Raw genomic sequence first — 27,473 nt, 5'->3', positions numbered from 1 at the left:
AAGATGAGTTGCCATTACCAGTGGTTAGTAGACAGGCGATGTTGGGCACCGGAGAGAGGGAGTAGACATGACAGGTTATGACATTGTGACTGGTTGTGTTGATGGCACACATAAAAGGTCATACATTTTAAAAGTTAAATGATAAATATTTTGGCTATAGTACAAGGAATAGCCACTAAGATTGTAGAGGAGGCAGAGCGCATAACTGGGCTTGCAGGGAGCGTATGTGGCCACACTATTATAGGACGACTTGGGAGAATGATGATCTGCAACAGCCAGCTCATTTCAATATCAGAGGTAAAAATGCAGCCAGACTGGCCTGCTACTGTGCCTTTCTAGACCTTACAAACTGCCCAGAGTAGTCCCACATCTGATCCAAATGGAATTATTAAACATTCAAATCACAGGGCTTTTGCGTCATTATTTCAATGACATTTTCACTGCATCCTAGAGTAGAAATTTGTACTCCCTTGAAAACAATAATGCAATTATTCATTGCATTGTTGTGTTCTGTTGTAGGCTGGTCTAGGTAGGATAATTATATCGTCCCCGAACAAGATTCATAGGGGAGCTTTTTTAGCTGCGTGTCTCATGTCTAAATGTGTTTTTCATGCGATGAACCGGCCTCTCAGCTGCTTATCAGCTATTCCTATTTGTTCTTGTGGATTCATATTGAAAATTGATGCAGCTTGGAATGCTTTTATGCGTGGCATGATTGCTAGTTAGTCTACTGCGGACCTGGACAAACAATCCACTATTGTCTCTATGAATGGTGGAGAGGGCAGAATAGATTGTTAGACTGGCAGACTATATTGACCTGTAGTATAGTAAATGAAAGTGTAGTGCATAAGGGAAGTACCAGAACACCTTGATATAGGGGAGGTGCATATAAAAAGATTAGTAAATTTGTCTATGATGGAACAAAATTATATATTAAAACGTGCAAAAGAGTGAATGTAAACCAGTGAAAAAACGCACCACACTCCCCTCTGCCCAATAAAAAAAATACAACCCTCCCCAAATTAAAAAAAGAAAGAAAAAGGTTTACAACCCTCCAATATTTTTGTCCCAAATTTAGATCTGTCCCTAACGGTACCTCATGCCATCTTCTCATGTCCGTTGGCTTTGAATAATTAAACGCATATATAACGGGAAATGTAGGCGATATATAGTAACGCATCCTTTAACAGTGACGGGTTTAGCTTAATGCCAACAGAAATGAGATGGAAATCTGACTACGCCAGTGGAGGCTGCTGAGGGGAGAATAGCTCATTATAACATCTGGAACTGAGCGAATGGAATGGCATCAAACCACATTTTTTATGTATTTGATATCATTCCACCGATGCCACTCCAGCCATTAAAAGGAGCCCGTCCTCCCCAATTAAGGTGCCACCAACCCCCTGTGGACTATGCCTATAGTTCATGTGTGTAGCGTATAATTGAGTCGTTGAATACGTAGCCTAATACAGTATAAGGCACATTACATAAAACATACTCGATCTGTTTTAACAGCAATTACAGGCCTAATATGGACAAAAAAATTGGAATATATTATAATGGAGTCCTTGAATATGTTATATAACCCCTGAAACATTGTTTTAATTCAAGAGATGGACACCTGATCCCATATTATTGTGCTCCCAATAACTCATCCTGATTGACTGAAGCAGGTCTAGAGAGAGGCAGCATGGGCCATTTTCATAGAGAGACTAGCTGGATATCAGGTTTCATGGAACCATGGCCCCTTAGCTAATTATCACTACCACTTCTGAATGGCAACCTGTGCACCTTATTAGCTGATACTAGGTCTGCTTCCCCATAGGCCCCACCTGGCTACCTTTTGTTCGATAATGTCCTTCTTTATATCCATAACAACTCAGTTTAGCTAGCGCGCTTCAGTCAATAATCCATCCAGTTTCCCTCCATCAAAATGCATACAAAATGAATCCCAAACGTTACTAATAAACTTTTCCAAACAAGTCAAACGTTTATAATCAAACCTTAGGTACCCTAATATGTAAATAAGCGAACAACATTTAAGATGGAGAATCGTCATTGTCTTTACCAAAGAAAAATATCAAAGAAAGCGCCCTCTTCCACGCGCTTGGAAACACTACAGCCAAAATGGGAGCCACCTAGAAAAACAACCATTTCTGGCTAATTTTTCCAAAAACCAGCATGAAACCTTTTTGAAAGACTGATGACATCTAGTGGAAGCCCTAGGAACTGCAATCTGGGAGGATTTTGCCTTATAATTAAAGTGAATGCCATTGAAAACAGTGGTAGGCTGAATTTTCTTTTTTTGGGATGGTTTGTCCTCGGGGTTTCGCCCGACATATCCTTTCTATTATACTCACAAACATCATTTTAACAGTGTTTTCTATCCAAATCTACCAATTATATGCATATCCTAGTTTCTGGGCCTTGTAACAGGCAGTTTACTTTGGGCACGCTTTTCATCTGGACGTGAAAATACTGCCCCCTACCCAAGAGAGGTTAAACAAACTTTTCCCGGGGTGTTTACTCAGTTAATTGTTATATTATTAATTTAATCACGTAATAATAAACATAGTAAATTATTCGATAAATATCATGTTATCGCATTAACAATTGCAACTTCACGACAAAGGTAATGTTTCTGACATTTTCAAACTATTAAGCAACTTTTGATTTAGAACCATGGAGTGCTACTGCAAATCACAAAGAAAACAGGAGCTGCTTCCTCTATTCCAGCACCATTTCAACTTCAACATTTCAACGTCATCTAATCACCTAAATATTTTGTCCAATCAATGGCAGCTAAATATGATGTGGCTGTCCATGGTACTGATTTCTGTGTTTGTGTGTGTGTGTGTGTGTGTGTGTGTGTTTTTTTGTATTTTTGTATTTTCTTCTGTAAATGTTTTGGGGAAGCCTGGCTTCCTTTGGCATCCATGAATACTGAGACATTGTGTGCTGAAGTTTGTATGGCTCTCATAACCTTCCCAATCACAAACAATTAGTTATTCCTCAAATTGCTTGTCCTGTCTATTTCAATAAATAAGATGGCTGACGTGACTGAAACAACACAGTCTAACAAGCCAGGTTTGGGTTAGTGCCCTAATTTTTTCATTTTTTATTTCACCTTTATTTAACCAGGTAAGGCAGTTGAGAACAAGTTCTAATTTGCAACTGCGACCTGGCCAAGATAAAGCAAAGCAATTTGACACATTCAACAACACAGAGTTACACATGGAGTAAAGAAAACATACAGTCAGATAATACAGTAGAAAAATCTATACACAGCATGTGCAAATGAGGTAGGATAAGAGAGGTAAGGCAATAAATAGGCCATGGTGGCAAATTAATTACAATATGAGATGAATGTGCAAGTTGAGATACTGGGGTTGAGATAAAGGAGCAAGATAAATAAATAAATACAGTATGGGGATGAGGTTGATTGGATGGGCTGTTTACAGATGAGCTATGTACAGGTGCAGTGATCTGTGAGCTGCTCTGACAGCTGGTGCTTAAAGCTAGTAAGGGAGGTAAGAGTCTCCAGCTTCAGAGATTTTTGCAGTTCGTTCCAGTCGTTGGCAGCAGAGAACTGGAAGGAGAGGCGGCCAAAGGAAGAATTGGCTTTGGGGGTGACCAGAGAGATATACCTGCTGGAGCGCGTGCTACGGGTGGATGCTGCTATGGTGACCAGTGAGCTGAGTCTAGCAGAGACTTGTACATGACCTGGAGCCAGTGGGTTTGGCGACGAGTATGAAGCGAGGGCCAGCAAACGAGATCGTACAGGTCGCAATGGTGGGTAGTATATGGGGCTTTGGTGACAAAACAGATGGCACTGTGATAGACTGTATCCAATTTGTTGAGTAGAGTGCTGGAGGTATTTTGTAAATTACATCGCCAAAGTCTAGGATCGGTAGGATGGTCAGTTTTACAAGGGTATGTTTGGTAGCATGAGAGAAGGATGCTTTGTTGCAAAATTGAAAGCCGATTCTAGATTTCATTTTGGATGGGAGACGTTTAATGTGAGTCTGGAAGGAGAGTTTACAGTTTAACCAGACACCTAGGTATTTGTAGTTGTCCACATTAGAGGTCGACCGATTAATCGGCATGGCCGATTAATTGGGGCCGATTTCAAGTTTTCATAAGAATCGGAAATCTATATTTTTGGACACCGATTTGACCGATTAAAAAAATGCATATATATTTTTTTGTTACAACTTTTATTTAACTACGCAAGTCAGGTAAGAACACACCTTACCTTCTGAGCTCTGGGATTCAATCTTGCAACCTTACAGTTAACTAGTTCAACGCTCTAACCACCTGCCTCTCATTGCACTCCACGAAGAGCCTGCCTGTTACGAGAATGCAGTAAGGAGCCAAGGTAAGTTGCTAGCTAGCATTAAACTTATCTTATAAAAAACAATCAATCAATCAATCATAATCACTAGTTAACTACACATGGTTGATGCTATTACCAGTTTATCTAGTGTGTTTTGCGTTGCATATAATCAATGTAACGCAGGGGGATGATAAAGAAAAAAAAGCACAATCGACTGCACCTAACCATAAACACCAATGCCTTTCTTAAAATCAATACACAGAAGTATATATTTATAAACCTGCGTATTTAGCGAAAATAAATCCAGATGAAATTGTGTCACTTCTCTTGCGTTCATTGCACGCAGAGTCAGGTTATATGCAATAGTTGGGCCGCCTGGCTTGTTGCAAACTAATTTGCCAGAATTTTACGTAATTATGACATAACATTGAAGGTTGTACAATGTAACAGGAATATTTAGACTTAGGGTTGTCACCCGTTAGATAAAATTCAGAACGGTTCCCTATTTCACTGAAATAATAAACGTTCAGTTTTCTAAATGATAGTTTCCAGGTTAGACCATATTAATGACCTAAGGCTCGTATTTCTGTGTGTTATTATGTTACAATTAAGTCTATTTGATATTTGATAGAGCAGTCTGACTAAGCGGTGGTAAGCAACAACAGGGACGTAAGCTTCAAGTATTGCGTAGTTTATGACTTCAAGCCTATCAACTCCCAAGATTAGGCTGGTGTTATCGATGTGCAATGGCTAGCTAGTTAGCTGGGTGCGCGCTAATAGCGTTTCAATCTGTGACGTAACTTGCCCTGATGAAGACAGCTTTGCTGTCGAAACGTTGGTAAAATTAAAATTAAAATTGCATCTGAGCTCCTAGAGTGTGCGGCTCTCCTTTATTTTTACGTAACTCGCTCTGAGACCTTGAAGTAGTTGTTCCCCTTGCTCTGCAAGGGCCGCGGCTTTTGTGGAGCGATGGGTAACGCTGCTTTGAGGGTGGCTGTTGTCGATGTGTTCCTCGTTCAAGCCCAAGTAGGGGCAAAGAAAGAGACGGAAGCTACACTGTTACACTGGCAATACTAAAGTGCCTATAAGAACATCCAATAGTCAAAGGTATATGAAATACAAATGGTATAGAGAGAAAAAGTCCTATAAATACTATATTAACTACAACCTAAAACCTCTTACCTTGGTATATTGAAGTCTCATGTTAAAAGGAAGCATCAACTTTCATATGTTCTCATGTTCTGAGCAAGGAACTTAAACGTTAGCTTTTTTACATTTCACATATTGCACTTTGACTTTCTTCTCCAAAACTTTGTTTTTGCATTATTTAAACCAAATGTAACATGTTTCATTATTTATTTGAGGCTAAATAGATCTTTATTGATGTATTATATTAAGTTAAAATAAGTGTTAGTTCAGTATTGTTGTAATTGTCATTATTACAAATTTTTAAAAAAATCAGCTGATTAATCTTTTTTTGGTCCTCCATTAATCGGTACCGGCGTTGAAAAATCATAATCGGTCGACCTCTAGTCCACAAATTCTAAGTCAGAACCGTCCAGAGTAGTGATGCTGGACGGGCGGGCAGCGATCGGTTGAATAGCATGCATTTAGTTTGACTTGCATTTAAAAGCAGTTGGAGGCCACGGAAGGAGAGTTGTATGCCATAGAAGATCATCCGGAGGTTAGTTAACAGTTTCCAACGAAGAGCCAGAGGTATACAGAATGGTGTTGTCTGCGTAGAGGTGGATCAAAGAATCACCAGCAGCAAGAGCGACATCATTGATGTATACAGAGAAGAGAGTCGACCCAAGATTTGAGCCCTGTGGCACCCCCATAGAGACTGCCAGAGGTCCGGACAACAGGCCCTCCGATTTGACATACTGAACTCTATCGGAGAAGTTGTTGGTGAACCAAGCGAGGCAATCATTTGAGAAACCAAGGGTGTTGAGTCTGCCAATAAGAATTTTGTGGTTGACAGAGTCGAAAGCCTTAGCCAGGTCGATGAATACGGCTGCACAGGAATGTCTTTTATCGATGACGGTCATTATATCGTTTAGGACCTTGAGCGTGGCTGATGTGCACCCATGACCAGCTCTGAAATCAGATTGCATAGCGCAGAAGGTACGTTGAGATAATGCTTTAAAATATACTGACGTTTGTTGTCTTGTATGTCTCGGCTTGGTGCATGTGTAAAGGACGTCACGTTGCTTGCTTAGCGAGTACCACTTCCTCCCAATTCAGCCCATACCTTGCGTAGAACTCAGTACCACTGCCTCACAAACACACTTGACCGCCCTCAAGCGAATTAGCGGATCACCTCAAAAGCTAGCTAATGAAGGAACGCAAGCAAGATACTTCAGGCTGAGGAATAAGTTTCACACAACCCAATGTGCTACATTCACCCCTCAAACTTATTCAACAGCGACCGCAGCACAACAGCAGATCCAGGTCATGGCATAACTGTAAAGGACGTCACACCTGGGACGAACTTTGGCTTGGAATAGCACTGCTTGCCTCTCTTCACAGAAGGGTCTGGGTCCCACCTTGGTGATCCAGTCCTAAGCAGACTTTTGAGACCAGGCTAGCTAACAAGCGCTGCATGGCATGCTAGCCAGGTTAGCTAACCCGGTAAGGCAAGATTGCTACTACTAGCTATTCCTGCCTCCCCATTTTGGAGTTGCTTGGGTAGCTCTCTTGTTTAGTGTACATAGCGTTAAATCGCTTGGTTATTCTTAACGGACCGTGCTGCGGTCAAAGAGGCTAAGCCTAGCTTAGACTAATGAGCCTCCTGGCTAATGTCGGCTACCATGTATAACTTCCAGTGAATGACGCTTACTAGCATTCACCCGGAGAATTGGAAACCAATTCCTATCTTAAATTCCTGGAGTTGGAGGGAGTAAAGGAAGCGTGGGTTGCATGCTCCTTCGATGAGGAAGTAGACCCCGAGCAGCTGCGCCGCTCCACACAAACATAACTGTGATGCCAGTGCCCTGCTTTTTGTCATGGCAAACGGGGCACTATGTCAGCCTTTGCCTGACACCTCTGTGCCTATAAGTGACTCGGTCTTCATGCAGGCTATACAGTCTCATAGAAGCATGCATGTGTGTTGGAAGCTTGCCCGTGTTTCCTGCTACCCTCTGGTCCCCCCGCGCTCCATGGTGTTCATTGGGTTCAAGGGGTATAGCAGTCTCCCCAGGTTGAGAGTAATAAGTTGGGCAATTTGCTCTTGTCGAGGAAATAATGAATCAAATATTTCTCAGATACCGGAGCTTGAGAATTCATATAGACTTTATTACAAAAGTAATAAAGCTGAGCAATTCCATGGAAGAACTGATTCTCCATTCCCAGTACTCTGCTTTTATCCGATTTATGTAAATGATTAATACCTTCTAGCCTTGATCACCCCACTCCTTCTGCAGGTCAATTGGTGCCAATAACTGATTAGCTAATGTTACTGTCCAAAGATCTTCACAAGTTCAGGCCGATGTTGTCTATGTATGATTAACCCATGTGCATGTCTAGTAGCTTTCACAAGATCAGATATGGCCGAGACCAGTCACACACCAGTCACCTTCAAATGTTTTTGATACTATTCAGTCTACAAGGGCTGTATGCATATACAGTAAGTGGAAAGCATTTGAAATCTGGTGCCAAGTTAATGGCCTTGTTCCTTTCAGTGCTCTGTTAGGGACATACTTATCTTCCGACAAGATATTTTTGCGCAGGGCTTAGCATTCTCCACGTTAAAAGCGTACCACTCTCCCAGTGTGTCAAGTGGGAATTGACGAAGCCTCGCCAGGGGATTTGTTTCATTTATCCAGTCAGAATGTTCTAGCAACAGCCCTAGCAACAGAAGCTAGAACTCACAAAATCCCATTGTGATGTAGAGGAGGACACTATTTGGCATGAAAGGCCCAACACTTGGCTTTGCGTTTCCTGGAAGGTGTACCTTGTCTCAGACCGGTCTCTAGACCTATTGCGTCCACATGAGACTTGGCACTGTTTGCGGCCTCCTTTGAACTTCTGGAGTCAGTGTATCTGAAGATCCTCTCCTACGAAACCTCCTTCCTCATGGCTTTCGACCTTGGCTAAACGTTTTGGGGAGGACTAAGGTGACATTGTGTCCAAATGCGGCCTTCGCCCTGAAAGTCATGGCTATGTCTTATAGGTCCTTAGCTTTTGAGCTATCTCCTCCTTTTTCTTCTGAAAGCAACTGAAGTTACATGCCCTGTGTCCATTGTGAGCTTTACACATGTCCATTTAACAGACCTGGGATATCCAGTTATGTGACCAGATTTTTGTCTGTTTCACTAATCCAGCTCTAAGCTACGTCTTTCCCACTGGATCTCTGTGGCAACGTCTTTCCCACTGGATCTCTGTGGCAACGTCTTTCCCACTGGATCTCTGTGGCAACGTCTTTCCCACTGGATCTCTGTGACAACGTCTTTCCCACCGGATCTCTGTGGCAACGTCTTTCCCACTGGATCTCTGTGGCAACGTCTTTCCCACTGGATCTCTGTGGCAACGTCTTTCCCACTGGATCTCTGTGACAACGTCTTTCCCACTGGATCTCTGTGGCAACGTCTTTCCCACTGGATCTCTGTGGCAACGTCTTTCCCACTGGATCTCTGTGGCAACGTCTTTCCCACTGGATCTCTGTGGCAACGTCTTTCCCACTGGATCCATGTGGCAACGTCTTTCCCACTGGATCTCTGTGGCAACGTCTTTCCCACTGGATCTCTGTGGCAACGTCTTTCCCACTGGATCTCTGTGGCAACGTCTTTCCCACTGGATCTCTGTGGCAACGTCTTTCCCACTGGATCTCTGTGGCAACGTCTTTCCCACTGGATCTCTGTGGCTGTCTCTTATAGCAGCAAGGGGCAAGGGCTACCTAGCCCCACCGGTGATCTGGCAGTGTCTTGGGCGCTGTTTTAAAGGTTGACTATAGGAGATATTTGTGCTGCAGCGATTTGGTCTACACCATACACTGTCTGCTCTTAGTGTGCTTACAGCTGGGACGGGGTAAATTCACTAATCAGTGTGCCATGTGCGCAATACTCAGACTGCCGCATCTGGCAGGGTCAGGTCTGAGTAGTCTGCCATGGGTCGTTTCATTTAGTATCCGTTGAGGTCCACCTGGGGCGTGATTATATTTCCCCATGTTATGTTGCAATGAATTTCCCTGACTGAAAGGGAAAATGACATTATGTCTAGAACTACTGTTCCCTGAAGGAGGGAAATGAGGTACAAAACCTGTTTGGCCCTGCGCTGCCCGATCCTGGGCTTTGTGAAGAGCGTGATTAAGTGCTCGGATTCATTCCTTCAATTTATCACCTGTGGGAATGCGGGACTTCCAGAGAGTCACGGATTTCATTGGCATTGTCAGGCGTGATTGTAGATCCTTCAACCGAAGTCACGAGAGTACGGCTCCCCATTGTATGTTGTACCTCGTTTCCCTCCTACATGGAACAGTAGTTATAAACAATCATAATGTAAAAAACAAATTCTGACAACGTGGCCTGACAGGGAAGAGGATATTTTGTTTTGGGGCCAGGTCACAAGGTCATGAAAAACTCTGGGCTCTAGTATTTGGTCATTTGCTGCTTGCTAAAGAATGCATACACATGCACAAGGCAAAATTATAGGTGTTTCTCAAAATGCATATTACCACGCTCCGAGCACGCAAATTGGAGGACAGGACAGTCGGTGTTCAAAGTATGCCAAACACACCACAGAGGGCACTTCTCGAATGTCTACTCCGTTTGTACATATTTTAAAGCATGCATCGATGCTTCAACGGAAAGTATGCACAGAAATATGCCGCAAACATGCATAAAATTATTAAAATGTCCTTAAATGTCTTTAAATTATTTGAGCTGAAGCCAGAGAAAATAAATTCTGACTTCGGAATTAAATGTTGCTGAATAACATCTCATATGTTGCCTGAATAAAAATATTTTATCTTGATAAGTTAAGTAATATATGCTGTGTTAATCTTGTTTACCTGCCTACAATACACACTGTAGAGTTCCTAGATCGCAAGCCCATACATAGTAAGTCAATAGGGCTAACTGGCTAGCTAGCTAACCACAAAGAATTCGTAGCTAGCTACTCATGAAAAATGTACATTTACCTTGCATAACATCAGTTATAGGTCAATTTTGCCTGTTTAACTAACTGGCTAGCTGTATTATTACGATTCACATATATTGAATTGTAATATTCACATAGTTGTAAGTATTGTGTATATTTTGTTTTGTGTCTATTGTTGCCATTGTCCTGGCTGGAAGAAGGTTCAGTGAATGGGAGGTGCAGCGTGAGGTAATACAGTAGGGGGAGTGAAAGTGCTTCTCAGATGTAATGTTTTATGTGTTCTCTACACTCGTCCTCACAAGACCGTGCTCAAGAGAACGTCCTCAGAGAATGCACTTGGAACATGAGTGTGTGGAGCACGGTAGTATGCATATTGAGAAACACCTAGAGTGTATTAATATTTGCATATTCATAAACATTCCCCGCACCTATGGGAGCTACCTCATCAAGTGGGTAGCATCCATAACATCTTCATGAATAGCTGTTTATGATGGTAATCCCCTGAAGATATGGGAATGAAAGGGAATATGGTGCTGCTGGATAATTAGTATGTTTTATCAGGCTGCAGAAGGTCCTTAGGGATACAGTGAGTGGTTAGCTACAGTGCATTTGGAAAGTATTCAGACCCCTTCCCTTTTTTCTATTTATTTTTTACGTTACAGCCTTATTCTAAAATGGATCAAATAAAATCCTCATCAATCTATACCCAAAACCCCATAATGACAAAGCAAAAACAGATTTTTTTTTAAATGTTGCAAATATAAGTAAAAACAAAAATACCATATTTGCACAAGTATTCAGACCCTTTGCTATGAGACCCTTTGCTATGAGAATTGAGCTCAGGTGTATTCTGTATGTTCAGGTGCATTGAAGTATCTGTCCATAGGACCACTTTAAGCTGTACACTTCACAGAGCTGGGCTTTACGGAAGAGTGGCCAGAAAAAAGCCATTGCTTGAAGAAAAAAGTGAGCAAACACGTTTGGTGTTCGCCAAAAGGCATGTGGGAGACTCCCCAAACATATGGAAGAAGGTACTTTGGTCAGATAAGACTAAAACTGAGCTTTTTGGCCATCATGGAAAACCCTATGTCTGGCCCAAACTCAACACCTCTCATCACCCCGAGAACAGTGAAGTATGGTGGGGAAGTATCATGCTGTGGAGATGTTTTTCATCAGCGGGGACTGGGAAACTGGTCAGAATGAAAGGAATGATGGTTGGCACTAAATACAGTGAAATTCTTGAGGGAAACTTGTTTTAGTCTTCCAGAGATTTGAGACTGGGATGGAGGTTCACCTTCCAGCAGGACAATGACCCTAAGTATACTGCTAAAGCAACACTCAAGTGGTTAAAGGGGAAACATTTAAATGTCTTGGAATGGCCTAGTCAAATCCCAGACCTCAATTCAATTGAGAATCTGTAGTATGTACACCAGCAGAATCCATCCAACTTGAAGGACCTGGATCAGTTTTGCCTTAACTTGTTATGGCTGCAATCCCAATACCGGGATCGATATGACAACTACCAGTGAAAATAGAGGCTGCCAAATTCAAACCACAGAAATCTCATAATTACAATTCCTAAAACATACATGTGTTGTATATCATTTTAACGCTATTCTCGTTGTTAATCCCACCAAAGTGTCCGATTTCAAATAGGCTTTTTAGCGAAAGCACTACAAACGATTATGTTAGGTCACCACCAAACCACAATAAGCATAGACATTTTCGAACAAAATATAGCATTCACAAAAACCAGAAATAAAGATAAAATGAATCACTAACCTTGAATTATCTTCATCAGATGACACTCATAGGACTTCATGTTACACAATACATGCATACTTTGTTTGATAAAGTTCATATTTATATAAAATAATCTGAGTTTACATTGGCTATTTAGTTCCAAAAACATCAAGTGATATTGCATAGCCACATCCTTTCAACAGAAATACTCATCATAAATGTACATGATAATACAAGTTATACACCTGGAATTATAGATATACCTCTCCTTAATGCAACCGCTGTCTCAGATTTTCTTTTAAAGTTTTCAGAAAAGCAGCACATGCAATAATCTGAGACGGCGCTCAGAACAGAAGCCAAATTAGCCGCCATGTTGGAGTCAAGAGAAACCAGAAAATACCTGATAAATGTTTCCTTACCTTTGATGAACTTCATCAGAATGCAGTCCTAGGAATCCATGGTCCTCAATAAATGCTTGATTTGATCGAAAATGCCTGTTATTTATGTCCAATTGGCTACTTTGGTTAGCGTGTTTGGTAAACAATTCCAAAGTCACAAAGCGCGTCCACTATAACGTGACGAAATGTCCAAAGGTTCCGTAACAGTCAGTAGAAACATGTCAAACAATGTACTGAATAAATCTTTAGAATGTTGTTTACATATATCTTGAATAGAATGACTTCTAATGAGCGATGGAACGCAGGTGCTTCCCCTGTGAACGCGCATAGTGAATGCTTGGTCAACTCGTGGCAGTGGTGACTATTTCCTGTTTCATTCAACCCCTCTTCACATTAGAGTCATCAGACAAAGTTCTATTGACTGTTGACATCTAGTGGAAGGCGTAGGAAGTGAAAACTCATACATATCTCGCTGTAATTTCAATGAGAGGTGGGTTGAAGATCTGCCACCCCCAGAAAAAAAACAGGAAGTGGAATTTCTCCGTTTTTTTATGCTATATGAGTTCTGTTATACTCACAGACGTCATTCAAACAGTTTTAGAAACGTCAGAGTGTTTTCTATCCAATACTAATAATAATATGCATATATTAGCAACTGAGACTGAGGAGCTGGCTGTTTACAATGGGCACCTTTTCATCCAAGCTACTCAATAATGCCCCTGCAGCCATAAAAAGTTAAAGAATGGTCAAAAATCCCAGTGGCTAGATGTGCTAAGCTTATAGAGACATACCCCAAGCCGTAATTGCTGCAACAGGTGGCTCTACAAATTATTGCCTTTGGGTGGGTGAATAGCTAAGCATGCTGAAGTTTTCAGTTTTTTTTGTGTTATCTCTTGTTTGTTTCACAATAAAACATATTTAGCATCTTCAAAGTGGTATGCATGGTGTGTAAATCAAAATTATACAAACCCCAAAAAATCGATTTTAATTCCAGGTTGTAAGGCAACAAAATAGGAAAAATGCCAAATTGGCTGAATACTTTTGCCACATTCCTGAATACACTGTCTACACACTACCAGAGCTACAATGATGTCACAGGCTACAAAACATGTTCCACCTCACCTCATAGTACTACAGTCATGAGTAGGAAATAGTAGGATTGAGAAAGAGACAGATTGATTATTATTATAGATTGATTATTATTCTTCATAATTGTGACTCCATTAGCTCAACTTACTGTGTGAGTCATTAGGAAAGGCACATATTGATTTATTTGGTAGCACTTTACATTATAGCACATAAGAAAGTGTTAACATCATGGTAATAGTATGGTAACCAGAAATTTTGCTTATCTTTCATAATATTTCAATACTGACTGAGACACGTCAATTCAAGCTTTCAAAACTCAGAGTTAAAGGCATCTGAAATGCCAAAGATATCTTCAGTTCATATTTAATTTGTAGGACACATCCAGAATTGTAAAAATGCTCATTAACCTTTAATTGGTGTTAATATTGGTTACTTAAAGCTATTTAATGACCACGGAGATGTTATCAAATCAGCATTTTTAACAAACTAGGCTTCAGTTCTCATCAGCTCAGTTGATTGCAGGACATACAAGGCAGTAACAATATGATCACACTGGACACACCACGTCATTTCAAAGTATACTTGAAGTTGGAAGTTTACATACACTTAGGTTAGAGTCATTAAAACTCGTTTTTCAGCGACTCCACAAATTTAATGTTAACAAACTATAGTTTTGGTAAGTCAGTTAAGACATCTATTTTGTGCAATACACAAGTAATTATTTCAACAATTGTTTACAGACAAATTATTTCACCTATATTTTGCTTTATCACAATTCCAGTGGGTCAACTAAGTTGACTGTGCCTTTAAACAGCTTGGAAAATTACAGAAAATGATGTCATGGCTTTAGAAGCTTCTGATAGTCTGATTGACATAATTTCAGTCAATTGGAGGTGTACCTGTGGATGCATTTCAAGGCCTACCTTCAAACTCAGTGCCTCTTTGCTTTGTATCATTGGAAAATCAAAAGAAATCAGCCAAGACCTCAGAAAAAAAATTGTAGACCTCCACAAGTCTGGTTCATCCTTGGGAGCAATTTCCAAATGCCTTAAGGTACCACATCCATCTGTACAAACAATAGTATAAACACAATGGGACCATGCAGCCATCATACCGCTCAGGAAGGAGACGCGTTCTGTCTTCTAGAGATGAACGTACGTTGGTGCGAAAAGTGCAAATCAATCCCAGGAACAACAGAAAAGGACCTTGTGAAGATGCTGGAGGAAACAGGTACAAAAGTATCTATATCCACAGTAAAACAAGTTCTATTTCGACATAACCTGAAAGGTCGCATAGCAAGGAAGAAGCCACTGCTCCAAAACCGCCATAAAAAAAGCCAGACTACAGTTTGCAACTGCACATGAGGACAAAGATCTTACTTTTTGGAGAAATGTCCTCTGTTCCATCAAAAATAGAACTGTTTGGCCGTAATGACCATCGTTATGTTTGGAGGTAAAAGGGTGAGGCTTGCAAGCCGAAGAACACCATCCCAACTGTGAATCACATGGGTGGCAGTATCCTGTGTGGGGGTGCTTGCTGCAGGAGGGACTGGTGCACTTCACCTCACTTCATGAGGAATGAAAATTAAGTGTAGATATGGAAGCAACATCTAAAGACATCAATCAGGAAGTTAAAGCTTGGTCCCAAATGGGTCTTCCAAATGGACAATGACCCCAAGCATACTTCCAAAGTTGTGGCAAAATTGCTTAAGTACAACAAAGTCAAGGTATTGGAGTGGCCATCACAAAGCCCTGACCTCAATCCTATAAAAATGAGTGGGCAGAACTGAAAAAGCGTGTGCGAGCAAGGAGGCCTACAAACCTGACTCAGTTACACCAGCTCTGTCAGGAGGAATGGGCCACAATCCACCAAATTTATTGTGGGAAGCTTGTGGAAATCTACCTGAAACATTTGACCCAAGTTAAACAATTTAAAGGCAATGCTACAAAATACTAATTGAGTGTATGTAAACGTCTGATCCACTGGGAATGTGATGAAAGAAATAAAAGCTGAATAAATAATTATCTCTACTATTATTCTGACATTTCACATTCTTAAAATAGAGTGGTGATCCTAACTGACCTAATACAGGGAATTTTAATCGGATTAAATTGTGAAAACTGATTTTAAATGTATTTGGCCAAGGTATATGTCAACTTCCGACTTCAACTATAGTATGTATCATTTGGAAATATTTGTTTGACACATTGATCAAGGAGATTACAACCTATATTCACCAACTCAAAAATACAGACGAAAAGGTATTTTGACTTTCCAACGTGTAATGTATCTCTATCTTAAAGCACAACCAAATTCCAGTGGAAAAGCAATGTCTGATTTTTTATTTAGTTGTGTCATGACGTTGCCCTCTTTTTTTGTACAGAGACCACCATCCCCCGCTCTCTGCTCCTACAACCATGCTGCTGTGGTCAGAGAGGTCGTAAATTCCTAGGGAAGACCCTGCCTCATGGCCACACAGTATAGAGACAGAGTGAAGTTTCACAGAGAACAATGGAATTTCTTCCACCTCACAGAACTTGAGGTCCGAACAACATTTGTGTTCCGGAGAAGGTATAAAAGATCGGTGAAGAATCCAGCTACGAACTGGTCCGTTTGTTACATTTTGGTGAAGCTCGTGGGAGACGGTGCGGCATATTACCATAACGCTGTTTATATAATAGCCTCAGATATGAGGTTTACATCTAATTGTTGTATAAGATGAATGAGTGATGATGATACTGTTTGTAAAAATGTGTAATGTGATTTTGGACTGTTTAATCAAGGAAACTCCAATTCCCTTTTGAGTTTAACTAAATCAGAGGACCGCCCGTGAGCCAGCCCAGTTAGGGTCGGGCATCCTGGGACAGGCCCTGCAATTCCGAATAAAACCCCAACTTTGAGAAGTTCTCACTAGACCATGTTTTTCTCCCATTACGAGAGGACAAAGGTTACAGACCATGTTTTCTCTCAATCACAAGAGGACAAAGGTTGAGACAATTGCTGAATCTTTTAACCATACCACATGGTTAAACTCTTAGACTATCGATACCGACAGAATAAGAACAAGTCTTTGATATTAATTACTAGTCTGCAGCTAGGAATTTGGTATCATTGAACTCGAAGACCGACCAACCGCAGAGACATCCTGTCCTACAACAACATGCATAAATGTCCCTCTGAGCTATGCACTCTAACCACAACAGAGAGAGAAAGAGAGAGAGGACAGAAACTCTCCAACAGAAACTAACTTTTCAGCAGAGATCCCGACGACACACCTAGCGTAAATATATATATTGATTGCAGTTGTTCCCGAATGAGTGAGCGTTCATGTGCAAAGGATTAGCATTTCAATTACTATAATTATCATCTTTTCTTCTCAGTCGACCCCCACTTCCCTTTTGTACAACAAGCCGTCATGCCGGTTTAGGCCACTAGGGCACATTCTCCTATCATTTCGTGTAACCATATTTACTTTGTTTGTCTGTTTGTTTATGCATTTCTGTGAATTACTTAGTTAGTAAATAAATGATTTAAGACAATTGATATATGGATGACTCATAGTGAAGACTGGGTTCGTGCAGATAACCAACAATTTACGACGTTTGGAATGAGACTAATGTGAGGTAAAGTAAATAATTCATTCATTCGAAGACTAATTGATCAGATATAAAATATCTGAAAAGTTATATTAGGAAATTCTAACTTTGTAATCTGAACATTTTCCTTGGTGCCCCGACTTCCTAGTTAATTACAGTTACATGATTAATCAGTTTAATCGCGTAATATTTATTACAGAATGTTTGATAAAAACGACGTCTTCAGTTAATGATAGTAAAAACACGACAGTTGTCACCCAAAATATCACTGCGCTTTCAACAATTTTACCTGCACAGCAAAGTTAAAATAGGAATACAATGTCAGATATTTCCTTTATTTATTCAACAGATTTAATGCGTTATCACAGTTCTTCATCTAGTAGTATAACTAAATGACCTGGATGGCAGTTGAGATTAAATTAAATGGTGCAAGTGATGTTGTTCAAGATTCTGCACAGATTTTCCAGCAATTGTGAAGATCTTCTCAGACCTGCGACGACCCTGCGACGACCTATGCATGCTATCTTGAAAATGTTATAGTTACAGTAACCTAAAAATGTGGCCATGGATGTGTTACTCATTTTAAAGTTGAATGTTATATTATTTTATAAGATAGCCTTAACATTAAACTATTTACTGTATAACAAAAGTAATATTTAATTGTGTTTGGTTGACAACGCAACTCAATATCAACATTTAAAGGAGACGTAACTACTGCTTGGATTGTTCCATCTGAGCCACTGGCTTGATCCCATTCTTTAACACTTGAACCGCCTAGGCCAATGGCCACTGACGTTTGTCCTGCTCTTTCCCTGACTGCTCCTTCCTTGACTTTTCCTAAATGTTTGTATTTTACACTGCTCATTTATCAGAATTTGGAAATCACAACCAGAAACGTATTTAGAGCCTTTTTACTTGTTATTTTCACACCTATTCCGAATGTAACCTGTCAAGACATGCTTCTCTCTCTCCTCACTGAATGAATGACAAATGGATAAATGGGTAATCATTGTGCACCTTCACCATTTAATTTAAAATAGGCTAACAGAATGGTACAGAGGGTGAAGAGGTTGATTGAATTTAGAAAGACAACAGCGTAATGATTCGTTTGTGTTATGCCTTTTTATCAGCAGCGATGTAATTTGACCGTACACTTAGCGGGTTGATACAATTCTCTTTTACGTATTACTTTGTAAAAATAAGCTGTTATGGGACTGTTCCATTTACTTTAACTCTATAACTAATCAAATGTATTGTCAGGGAAACCAAAACATGTGACATATTGCAGTAGGCTTTTAGAATAATGCAAAACATATCCTTGACTCTATCCACAGCGCCGCAAACAATGCCAGCCGCCTGAATGAATGACAAATGGATGGAATAGGCGATAATTGTTCAAGTTACTTCGCAATCGAATTTAAATTAGACCTTACTGAAGGATGAGGTTGATTTAATTTAGAACTACAATAATGTAATGATTAGTTTGTGTTATGCCTATTAATCAACCGTGGCTCTCGTTTTAATAATATTCCCGCACACCTTACATGTTGATACTATTCTCTTTTACGTTTTACTTTGTAAAATACAGGACTGTTTTATTTACGGTATTATTGACTGTAACTCTATCACTAATCGGATGTATTGTCAGGGAAAGGAAAACATGCTATGTGTTGCAGTAGGCCTTTAGAATAATGCAAAACATATCCTTGACTCGATCCAAATTGATGAGAGGGAAACAAACAATGCCAGTCAACCTGCACAGCCGGCCCATTGAATCTACACCTTAAACTGTACCGAAACTAATTTCGCAACTTGATAAGAGTTACAAGATTATATTAACTATAGACAAGATTAAAGACTATAGACAAGATTAAATTAACAATCTGATGAGTGACAATATTAGGCATATCAGTTGTCAAATTGTACATGAAGTGATGGTAACATCTTGTACATGACAGACGCAGGGAAAGGAGCATTGCTTTATCAAATCCTCCTTCAGTCCCATGCAGGTAAAACATTCATGATTTCTATATGCATTTTGAAAGAGCATGTTCTGCAGTTTCTATGACACTTTGTCTAACAAATTAAACAATTCAATTCAGCTCTTTTTCCAAATTGCACTTTTTGCAAGAATATCGTGCTGTCCATGCATTCTGCTCATGATCACTCCACTGTCCATGCATTCTGCTCATGACCACTACACTGTCCATGCATTCAACTCATGACCACTCCACTGTCCGTGCATTCAGCTCATGACCACTCCACTGTCCATGCATTCAACTAATGACCACTCCACTGTCCACGCATTCAACTCATGATCACTCCACTGTCCGTGCATTCAACTCATGACCACTACACTGTCCATGCATTCAACTCATGACCACTCCACTGTCCAAACATTCAGCACATGGCCACTCCTGCAGCAGCATTTCTCTGGCTACTATAAGGAAACACTAGTACTGCAATAATTTAATATATGCTGTTCTGTTGTCAATGGATGAATAGGAGCTAAAAGGACTAACTTTTGGTTAGTACTTGCTGAATGGCTTTCCATATCTGGGGAAAGATGAAACCAGGCCAGCGGGTGAGCGACTGTCTGAGACTGTGGGTTTGAGATTCCTGGAGCCTTACATGGGCAAAGGTGGAAATGTGACCATGGAAAACTTTGTCACATATATATCCCTGGCAGACAAGTTGATTGCAAAGAACACTAGCCTGCTGGGAACAGTGAACAGATAAAAGGCAGGAGCTGCCCCCCTCTGCACAGAACAACATACCAGCGGAGCTGTACTCCACATCAGTGATGGAGAGTGGTCAGCAACACTCACGGTGTACAGATGTAAAATAAATATGAATGTTTGCATCCTCAGCACCATAAATCCCACTGGCTTCGTGAGAACTACATGAATGCCAAGAAAGAAGCTACAGCCACCAAGCAGGCAGCAGGTCCTGCTGTCCCTCTTCCCCAAGCAGCACAGCTCCAAGCAGGCAGCAGGTCCTGCTGTCCCTCTTCCCCAAGCAGCACAGCTCCAAGCAGGCAGCAGGTCCTGCTGTCCCTCTTACCCAAGCAGCACAGCTCCAAGCAGGCAGCAGGTCCTGCTCTCCCTCTTCCCCAAGCAGCACAGCTTCAAGCAGGCACAGACTAAGCCAGTGGCTCAGTTGGAACTATCCAAGCAGAAAATACATCTGTTTCAAATGTTGCTATTTGGTTGCATAAAATAAAATATAATTAAATAGCTTTGCATTTTAAATGAACCAGAGCTTGAAACCCTAGTCCTATTGTATTGTCTATATTTAGTTGAATTCTGGGTTTAATTGAAACAAAAGCTGTTGATGACTTTGCAAATGCTATATAGGCCTAAATACACTGCATGACCAAACGTACTATATGTGAACTCCTGCTCGTCAAACATGTCATTCCAAAATTATGGGCATATATTTGGTGTTGGTCTTCCATTTGCTGCTATAACAGCCTCCACTCTTCTGGGAAGGCTTCCCACTAGATGTTGGAACATTGCTGCGGGGATTTGCTTCCATTCAGCCACAAGAGCATTAGTGAAGTTGGGCACTGGTGTTTGGCGATTAGGCCTGGCTCGCAGTCGGCATTCCAATTCATCCCAAAGGTGTTCAATGGGGTTTAGGTCAGGGCTCTGTGCAGGCCAGTCAAGTTCTTCCACACCAATCTCCACAAACCATTTCTGTAGAGACCTTGCGTTGTGCTTGGGGGCATGTTCATGCTTAAACGAGAAAGGGCCTTCCCCACAATGTTGCCACAATGTTGGAAGCACAGAATCGTCTGGAATGTCATTGTATGCTGTAGCGTTAAGATTTCCCCTCACTGGACCTGGAACTAGCCCGAACCATGAAAAAACAGCCCCAGGCCATTATTCCTCCTAAACCAAACTTTACAGTTGGCACTATGCATTGGGGCAGGTAACAATTCCCCCGGGCATTTTTCCACTTCACAATAACAGCACTTACAGGTCAGGAATTTGACAAAACTGACTTGTTGGAAAGGTGTCATCCTATGACGGTGCCACGTTGAAAGTCACTGAGCTCTTCAGTAAGGCCATTCTACTGCCAATGTTTGTCTATGTAGATTCCAAGGCTGTGCACTCAATTTTACACTCCTGTCAGCAATGGTTGTGGCTGAAATAGCCCTAACCACTCACTTGAAGGGCAGTCCTCATACTTATGTATATATAGTGTAGCATCACTGTTGATATATGTGTGATAAAGTACGGTCACATTTCATTTGCTCTGTTAAACCTACCCTTTGGAATGACTCTGAAAGCAATAGTGAATCTATTTAGTTTTCAAGTGATCTCTCCACATCATTCCCATGAAATTACATTGGCAATAGTCAGTGGAAAAAAACAGCCGGGCTGGTTTAATGCCCTAGATGGGAGGCCAAAGGGTAAGTGAATATATATCAATTCTCCAGTAGGAAGTGCTGGCAGCAACATTTTTATGGTGATTTCAGACTTTTGTTGCAACCTACAGTCAATGTATGTTTTTGGGTGAGCTGTGATTCATAGGTGTGTTGTGTATGCTGAATAATGTCATTTCTGTTGTTTTGCAGTGACGTCTCTGTAAGGCCTGAAACTGGACTAGGAAGTACAGTACTTTGGGACGTGGCTACGGATCTTGACCCAAAATGGCCGCTGTGTGTTTTAATCCTTGCAGTCGCCTCAAAGGAAACAACTCATCGATGGGCCTCTGTATCACTGACAGAACACACTAAGGATCAGCCTCATCACACTAAGGATTGATTCTCTCAAGGTTATCCTCCTTAGTAGGAATACAGATGTTTCTTCTCCATTATCTGCAGCTCAGACTTGGAATTAAATGGTCTCCCATACTTCAGTGATTTCAATATCAGATCTTTATCACAGTCTAAAGGATATTGCGTCACCTTCCTGACTAGAGCAGGTGGTATATACATTGAATAGCCTATATTCGTCATTGAACTGAAAACACCTCTGATGCTATTCCGAATCTAAAGGATTTCTCCCTCTAACCTCTAACCTCAACTGGCATAACCCTATAGCTCTACATAGTGTTTTTCTACAATGAATCCCTTTAGTCTCCCTCAGTGTGTCCTTCTGCTTCTCAGTACTCTACTGGGCCTGTGTCAGGGCCTGGAGTTCAGGGGTTCTGAGGGCCAGTGGGCACGATACCTCCGCTGGGACGCCAGTACCAGAAGTGACCTCACCTTCCAGTTCAAAACAGACACGTCCGACGCCCTGATCCTCTACTTCGACGACGGCGGCTACTGTGACTTCCTGCTTCTCACTGTAACGGAAGGGAAGCTACAGCTTCGCTTCAGCATTGATTGCGCTGAGACCACAGTCACTGCTGACAAATCGGTCAACGACAGCTGCTGGCACTTTGCGATGGTCAGCCGACACAACCTCAGAACGGTCTTGGCCCTGGACGGGCAGACCAAGGCGGAGGATGTTCGACCAGAGCGCCAGTTCATGATTGTCGTCAGTGACCTGTTTCTCGGGGGCATACCCGGAGACATCAGGACCTCGGTCATCACCCTGCCGACGGTTAGAGAGCTGCCTCCGTTCAAAGGAGTTATCAAAGATCTGAATTACGGGAACAAGGTTCCCAAGCTGATCAACAGTCAGAAGGTACGTCTGGAGGAGATGGGTCTCTGTACTGGGAACCCGTGTGAGAATGGAGGCTCCTGCTCCGTGGCTGATGGAGAACCCTACTGCGACTGCTCCAAAACGGGATATACAGGAAGGACCTGCAGCCAAGGTAAGATGATTCTGTCTTACCAACCAATTTATGTTACTAATTGTAGATAAGTAACTATAAATCTGTGTAACTATACATTATGTAAACTGTGTTTATATTGAGATAACTTCATATTATCTCAAAGGTTTTTGTTACATTGTTAGTTCCATGTTAAAATAACACACTCCCACAATTTTGGGTTTTTGCATTTATAATTTACGAGATACAGATTCACTGTTATAGAATGCAGGACTTCTCTGTGTGGGTGGTTCCTCTTTCACAGTGGATTTAAAAGGGAATGTTTGTTGTATGTGGGCGTTATATCGGAAGTGGTATGCGAGGAAATAGCTTCTCCTTCTATTACTACTTTTAGGAGAAATCTGTACAGGGATACAGTATCGTTTGATAAGAGTCATATTACAAAGTTCAGATCTTTCTCTTCCCATCCAAATATTTGTTTTACAGGGACCATAAGTGTAGAAAATAGTTTTAATAATAAGTAACAGCTTTATCTTCCTCCCTCTAGACACTTAGGCTATCGCTGCTATGTATCTTATTGAGATGTGGTACTCTGACAAGGCTCATAGTAAAATCCTATTTCTGTTCATGCCTTTAGTTCTGCCTTTTTTATGAGACAAAGGAAACTAATGTAGATGACACCACATGCTCTTCTTCTCTTTCATCTGGGTTTTATGGGTATAGAGAACCAGTGTGAGTTTGACTGACTGCTGACCCACTTCCTGTTCCTGCCTGGTTAGACCACTTCCTGGCTGGTTAGATCAGAGTGACACGGTCAAAAGACGACACAACTATCTTGAAACAAGAGGGAATGAATGCACACTGAATACTCCTCCATTGTGGTTCACTACCTTAGACTGAAGCTTTTAATTCCCCTGTTGGGTTCTTTTAGATACAGTGCCTTGCGAAAGTATTCGGCCCCCTTGAACTTTGCGACCTTTTGCCACATTTCAGGCTTCAAACATAAAGATATAAAACTGTATTTTTTTGTGAAGAATCAACAACAAGTGGGACACAATCATGAAGTGGAATGACATTTATTGGATATTTCAAACTTTTTTAACAAATCAAAAACAGAAAAATTGGGCGTGCAAAGTTATTCAGCCCTTTTACTTTCAGTGCAGCAAACTCTCTCCAGAAGTTCAGTGAGGATCTCTGAATGATCCAATGTTGACCTAAATGACTAATGATGATAAATACAATCCACCTGTGTGTTATCAAGTCTCCGTATAAATGCACCTGCACTGTGATAGTCTCAGAGGTCCGTTAAAAGCGCAGAGAGTATCATGAAGAACAAGGAACACACCAGGCAGGTCCGAGATACTGTTGTGAAGAAGTTTAAAGCCAGATTTGGATACAAAAAGATTTCCCAAGCTTTAAACATCCCAAGGAGCACTGTGCAAGCGATAATATTGAAATTGAAGGAGTATCAGACCACTGCAAATCTACCAAGACCTGGCCGTCCCTCTAAACTTTCAGCTCATACAAGGAGAAGACTGATCAGAGATGCAGCCAAGAGGCCCATGATCACTCTGGATGAACTGCAGAGATCTACAGCTGAGGTGGGAGACTCTGTCCATAGGACAACAATCAGTCGTATATTGCACAAATCTGGCCTTTATGGAAGAGTGGCAAGAAGAAAGCCATTTCTTAAAGATATCCATAAAAAGTGTTGTTTAAAGTTTGCCACAAGCCACCTGGGAGACACACCAAACATGTGGAAGAAGGTGCTCTGGTCAGATGAAACCAAAATTGAACTTTTTGGCAACAATGCAAAACGTTATGTTTGGCGTAAAAGCAACACAGCTCATCACCCTGAACACACCATCCCCACTGTCAAACATGGTGGTGGCAGCATCATGGTTTGGGCCTGCTTTTCTTCAGCAGGGACAGGGAAGATGGTTAAAATTGATGAGAAGATGGATGGAGCCAAATACAGGATCATTCTGGAAGAAAACCTGATGGAGTCTGCAAAAGACCTGAGACTGGGACGGAGATTTGTCTTCCAACAAGACAATGATCCAAAACATAAAGCAAAATCTACAATGGAATGGTTCAAAATTAAACATATCCAGGTGTTAGAATGGCCAAGTCAAAGTCCAGACCTGAATCCAATCGAGAATCTGTGGAAAGAACTGAAAACTGCTGTTCACAAATGCTCTCCATCCAACCTCACTGAGCTCGAGCTGTTTTGCAAGGAGGAATGGGAAAAAATGTCAGTCTCTCGATGTGCAAAACTGATAGAGACATACCCCAAGCGACTTACAGCTGTAATCGCAGCAAAAGGTGGCGCTACAAAGTATTAACTTAAGGGGGCTGAATAATTTTGCACGCCCAATTTTTCCGTTTTTGAATTGTTAAAAAAGTTTGAAATATCCAATAAATGTTGTTCCACTTCATGATTGTGTCCCACTTGTTGTTGATTCTTCACAAAAAAATACAGTTTTATATCTTTATGTTTGAAGCCTGAAATGTGGCAAAAGGTCGCAAAGTTCAAGGGGGCCGAATACTTTCGCAAGGCACTGTATGAGTTACTACCCTCCACTGCTATGTTTAGCATTCCAAAACACAACATACTAATGGCAGTAATAATAAAGGGTGCTACCGCATGTCCGCTGCACTGTAGTCAGACTCAGGTACTGGACACTGTACAACATGCACTGTAGTTAGACTCAGTGACTGGACACTACAACATGTCCTCTGTACTGTAGTCAGACTCAGTGACTGGACACTACAACATGTCCGCTACACTGTAGTCAGACTCAGGTACTGGACACTGTACAACATGTCAGACTCAGGTACTGGACACTACAACATGTCATACTCAGTGACTGGACACTACAACATGTCCGCTGCACTGTAGTCAGACTCAGATACTGGACACGACAGCATGTCAGACTCAGTGACTGGACACTACAACATGTCCTCTGCACAGTAGTCAGACTCAGTGACTGGACACTACAACATGTCCTCTGTACTGTAGTCAGACTCAGTGACTGGACACTACAACATGTCCTCTGTACTGTAGTCAGACTCAGTGACTGGACACTACAACATGTCCTCTGTACTGTAGTCAGACTCAGATACTGGACACTACAACATGTCCTCTGTACTGTAGTCAGACTCAGTGACTGGACACTACAACATGTCCTCTGTACTGTAGTCAGACTCAGGTACTGGACACTACAACATGTCAGACTCAGTGACTGGACACTACAACATGTCCGCGACACTGTAGTCAGACTCAGGTACTGGACACTGTACAACATGTCAGACTCAGGTACTGGACACTACAGCATGTCAGACTCAGTGACTGGACACTACAACATGTCCTCTGCACAGTAGTCAGACTCAGTGACTGGACACTACAACATGTCCTCTGTACTGTAGTCAGACTCAGTGACTGGACACTACAACATGTTCTCTGTACTGTAGTCAGACTCAGTGACTGGGCACTACAACATGTCCTCTGTACTGTAGTCAGACTCAGTAACTGGACACTACAACATGTCCTCTGTACTGTAGTCAGACTCAGTGACTGGACACTACAACATGTCCTCTGCACAGTAGTCAGACTCAGTGACTGGACTCTACAACATGTCCTCTGTACTGTAGTCAGACTCAGTGACTGGACACTACAACATGTCCTCTGTACTGTAGTCATACTCAGTGACTGGACACTACAACATGTCCGCTGCACTGTAGTCAGACTCAGATACTGGACACGACAGCATGTCAGACTCAGTGACTGGACACTACAACATGTCCTCTGCACAGTAGTCAGACTCAGTGACTGGACACTACAACATGTCCTCTGTACTGTAGTCAGACTCAGTGACTGGACACTACAACATGTCCTCTGTACTGTAGTCAGACTCAGTGACTGGACACTACAACATGTCCTCTGTACTGTAGTCAGACTCAGATACTGGACACTACAACATGTCCTCTGTACTGTAGTCAGACTCAGTGACTGGACACTACAACATGTCCTCTGTAATGTAGTCAGACTCAGGTACTGGACACTGTACAACATGTCAGACTCAGTGACTGGACACTACAACATGTCAGACTCAGTGACTGGACACTACAACATGTCCGCGACACTATAGTCAGACTCAGGTACTGGACACTGTACAACATGTCAGACTCAGGTACTGGACACTACAGCATGTCAGACTCAGTGACTGGACACTACAACATGTCCTCTGCACAGTAGTCAGACTCAGTGACTGGACACTACAACATGTCCTCTGTACTGTAGTCAGACTCAGTGACTGGACACTACAACATGTCCTCTGTACTGTAGTCAGACTCAGTGACTGGGCACTACAACATGTCCTCTGTACTGTAGTCAGACTCAGTAACTGGACACTACAACATGTCCTCTGTACTGTAGTCAGACTCAGTGACTGGACACTACAACATGTCCTCTGTACTGTAGTCAGA

General features: G+C 41.5%; 1 protein-coding gene across 16 annotated transcripts in view; it reads left to right on the top strand.

Moving 5' to 3' along the window:
- The window catches only part of LOC110522572 (neurexin-3b), a 628,889-nt gene that overhangs the window by 7,171 nt on the left and 594,245 nt on the right, over positions 1 to 27,473 (top strand). For all 16 annotated transcript variants that reach the window (XR_016495480.1, XR_016495481.1, XR_016495482.1 and 13 more), the window contains exon 2: positions 21,841 to 23,027. Coding sequence is in view for 12 of the 16 variants with exons in the window: in XM_090233216.1 (XP_090089342.1) it covers positions 22,331 to 23,027 (697 nt within the window). In the remaining 4 variants the exon portion in view is untranslated. The remainder of the gene's footprint in view (positions 1 to 21,840; positions 23,028 to 27,473) is intronic.

Source organism: Oncorhynchus mykiss, chromosome 4 (genome assembly GCF_057628025.1).
Source record: "Oncorhynchus mykiss isolate SJ-2025 chromosome 4, ASM5762802v1, whole genome shotgun sequence".
In the NCBI taxonomy this organism is placed as follows: domain Eukaryota; kingdom Metazoa; phylum Chordata; class Actinopteri; order Salmoniformes; family Salmonidae; genus Oncorhynchus; species Oncorhynchus mykiss.
The sequence above is the reverse complement of the archived record's forward strand: the minus strand, read 5'-3'. Positions and strand labels throughout refer to the sequence as shown.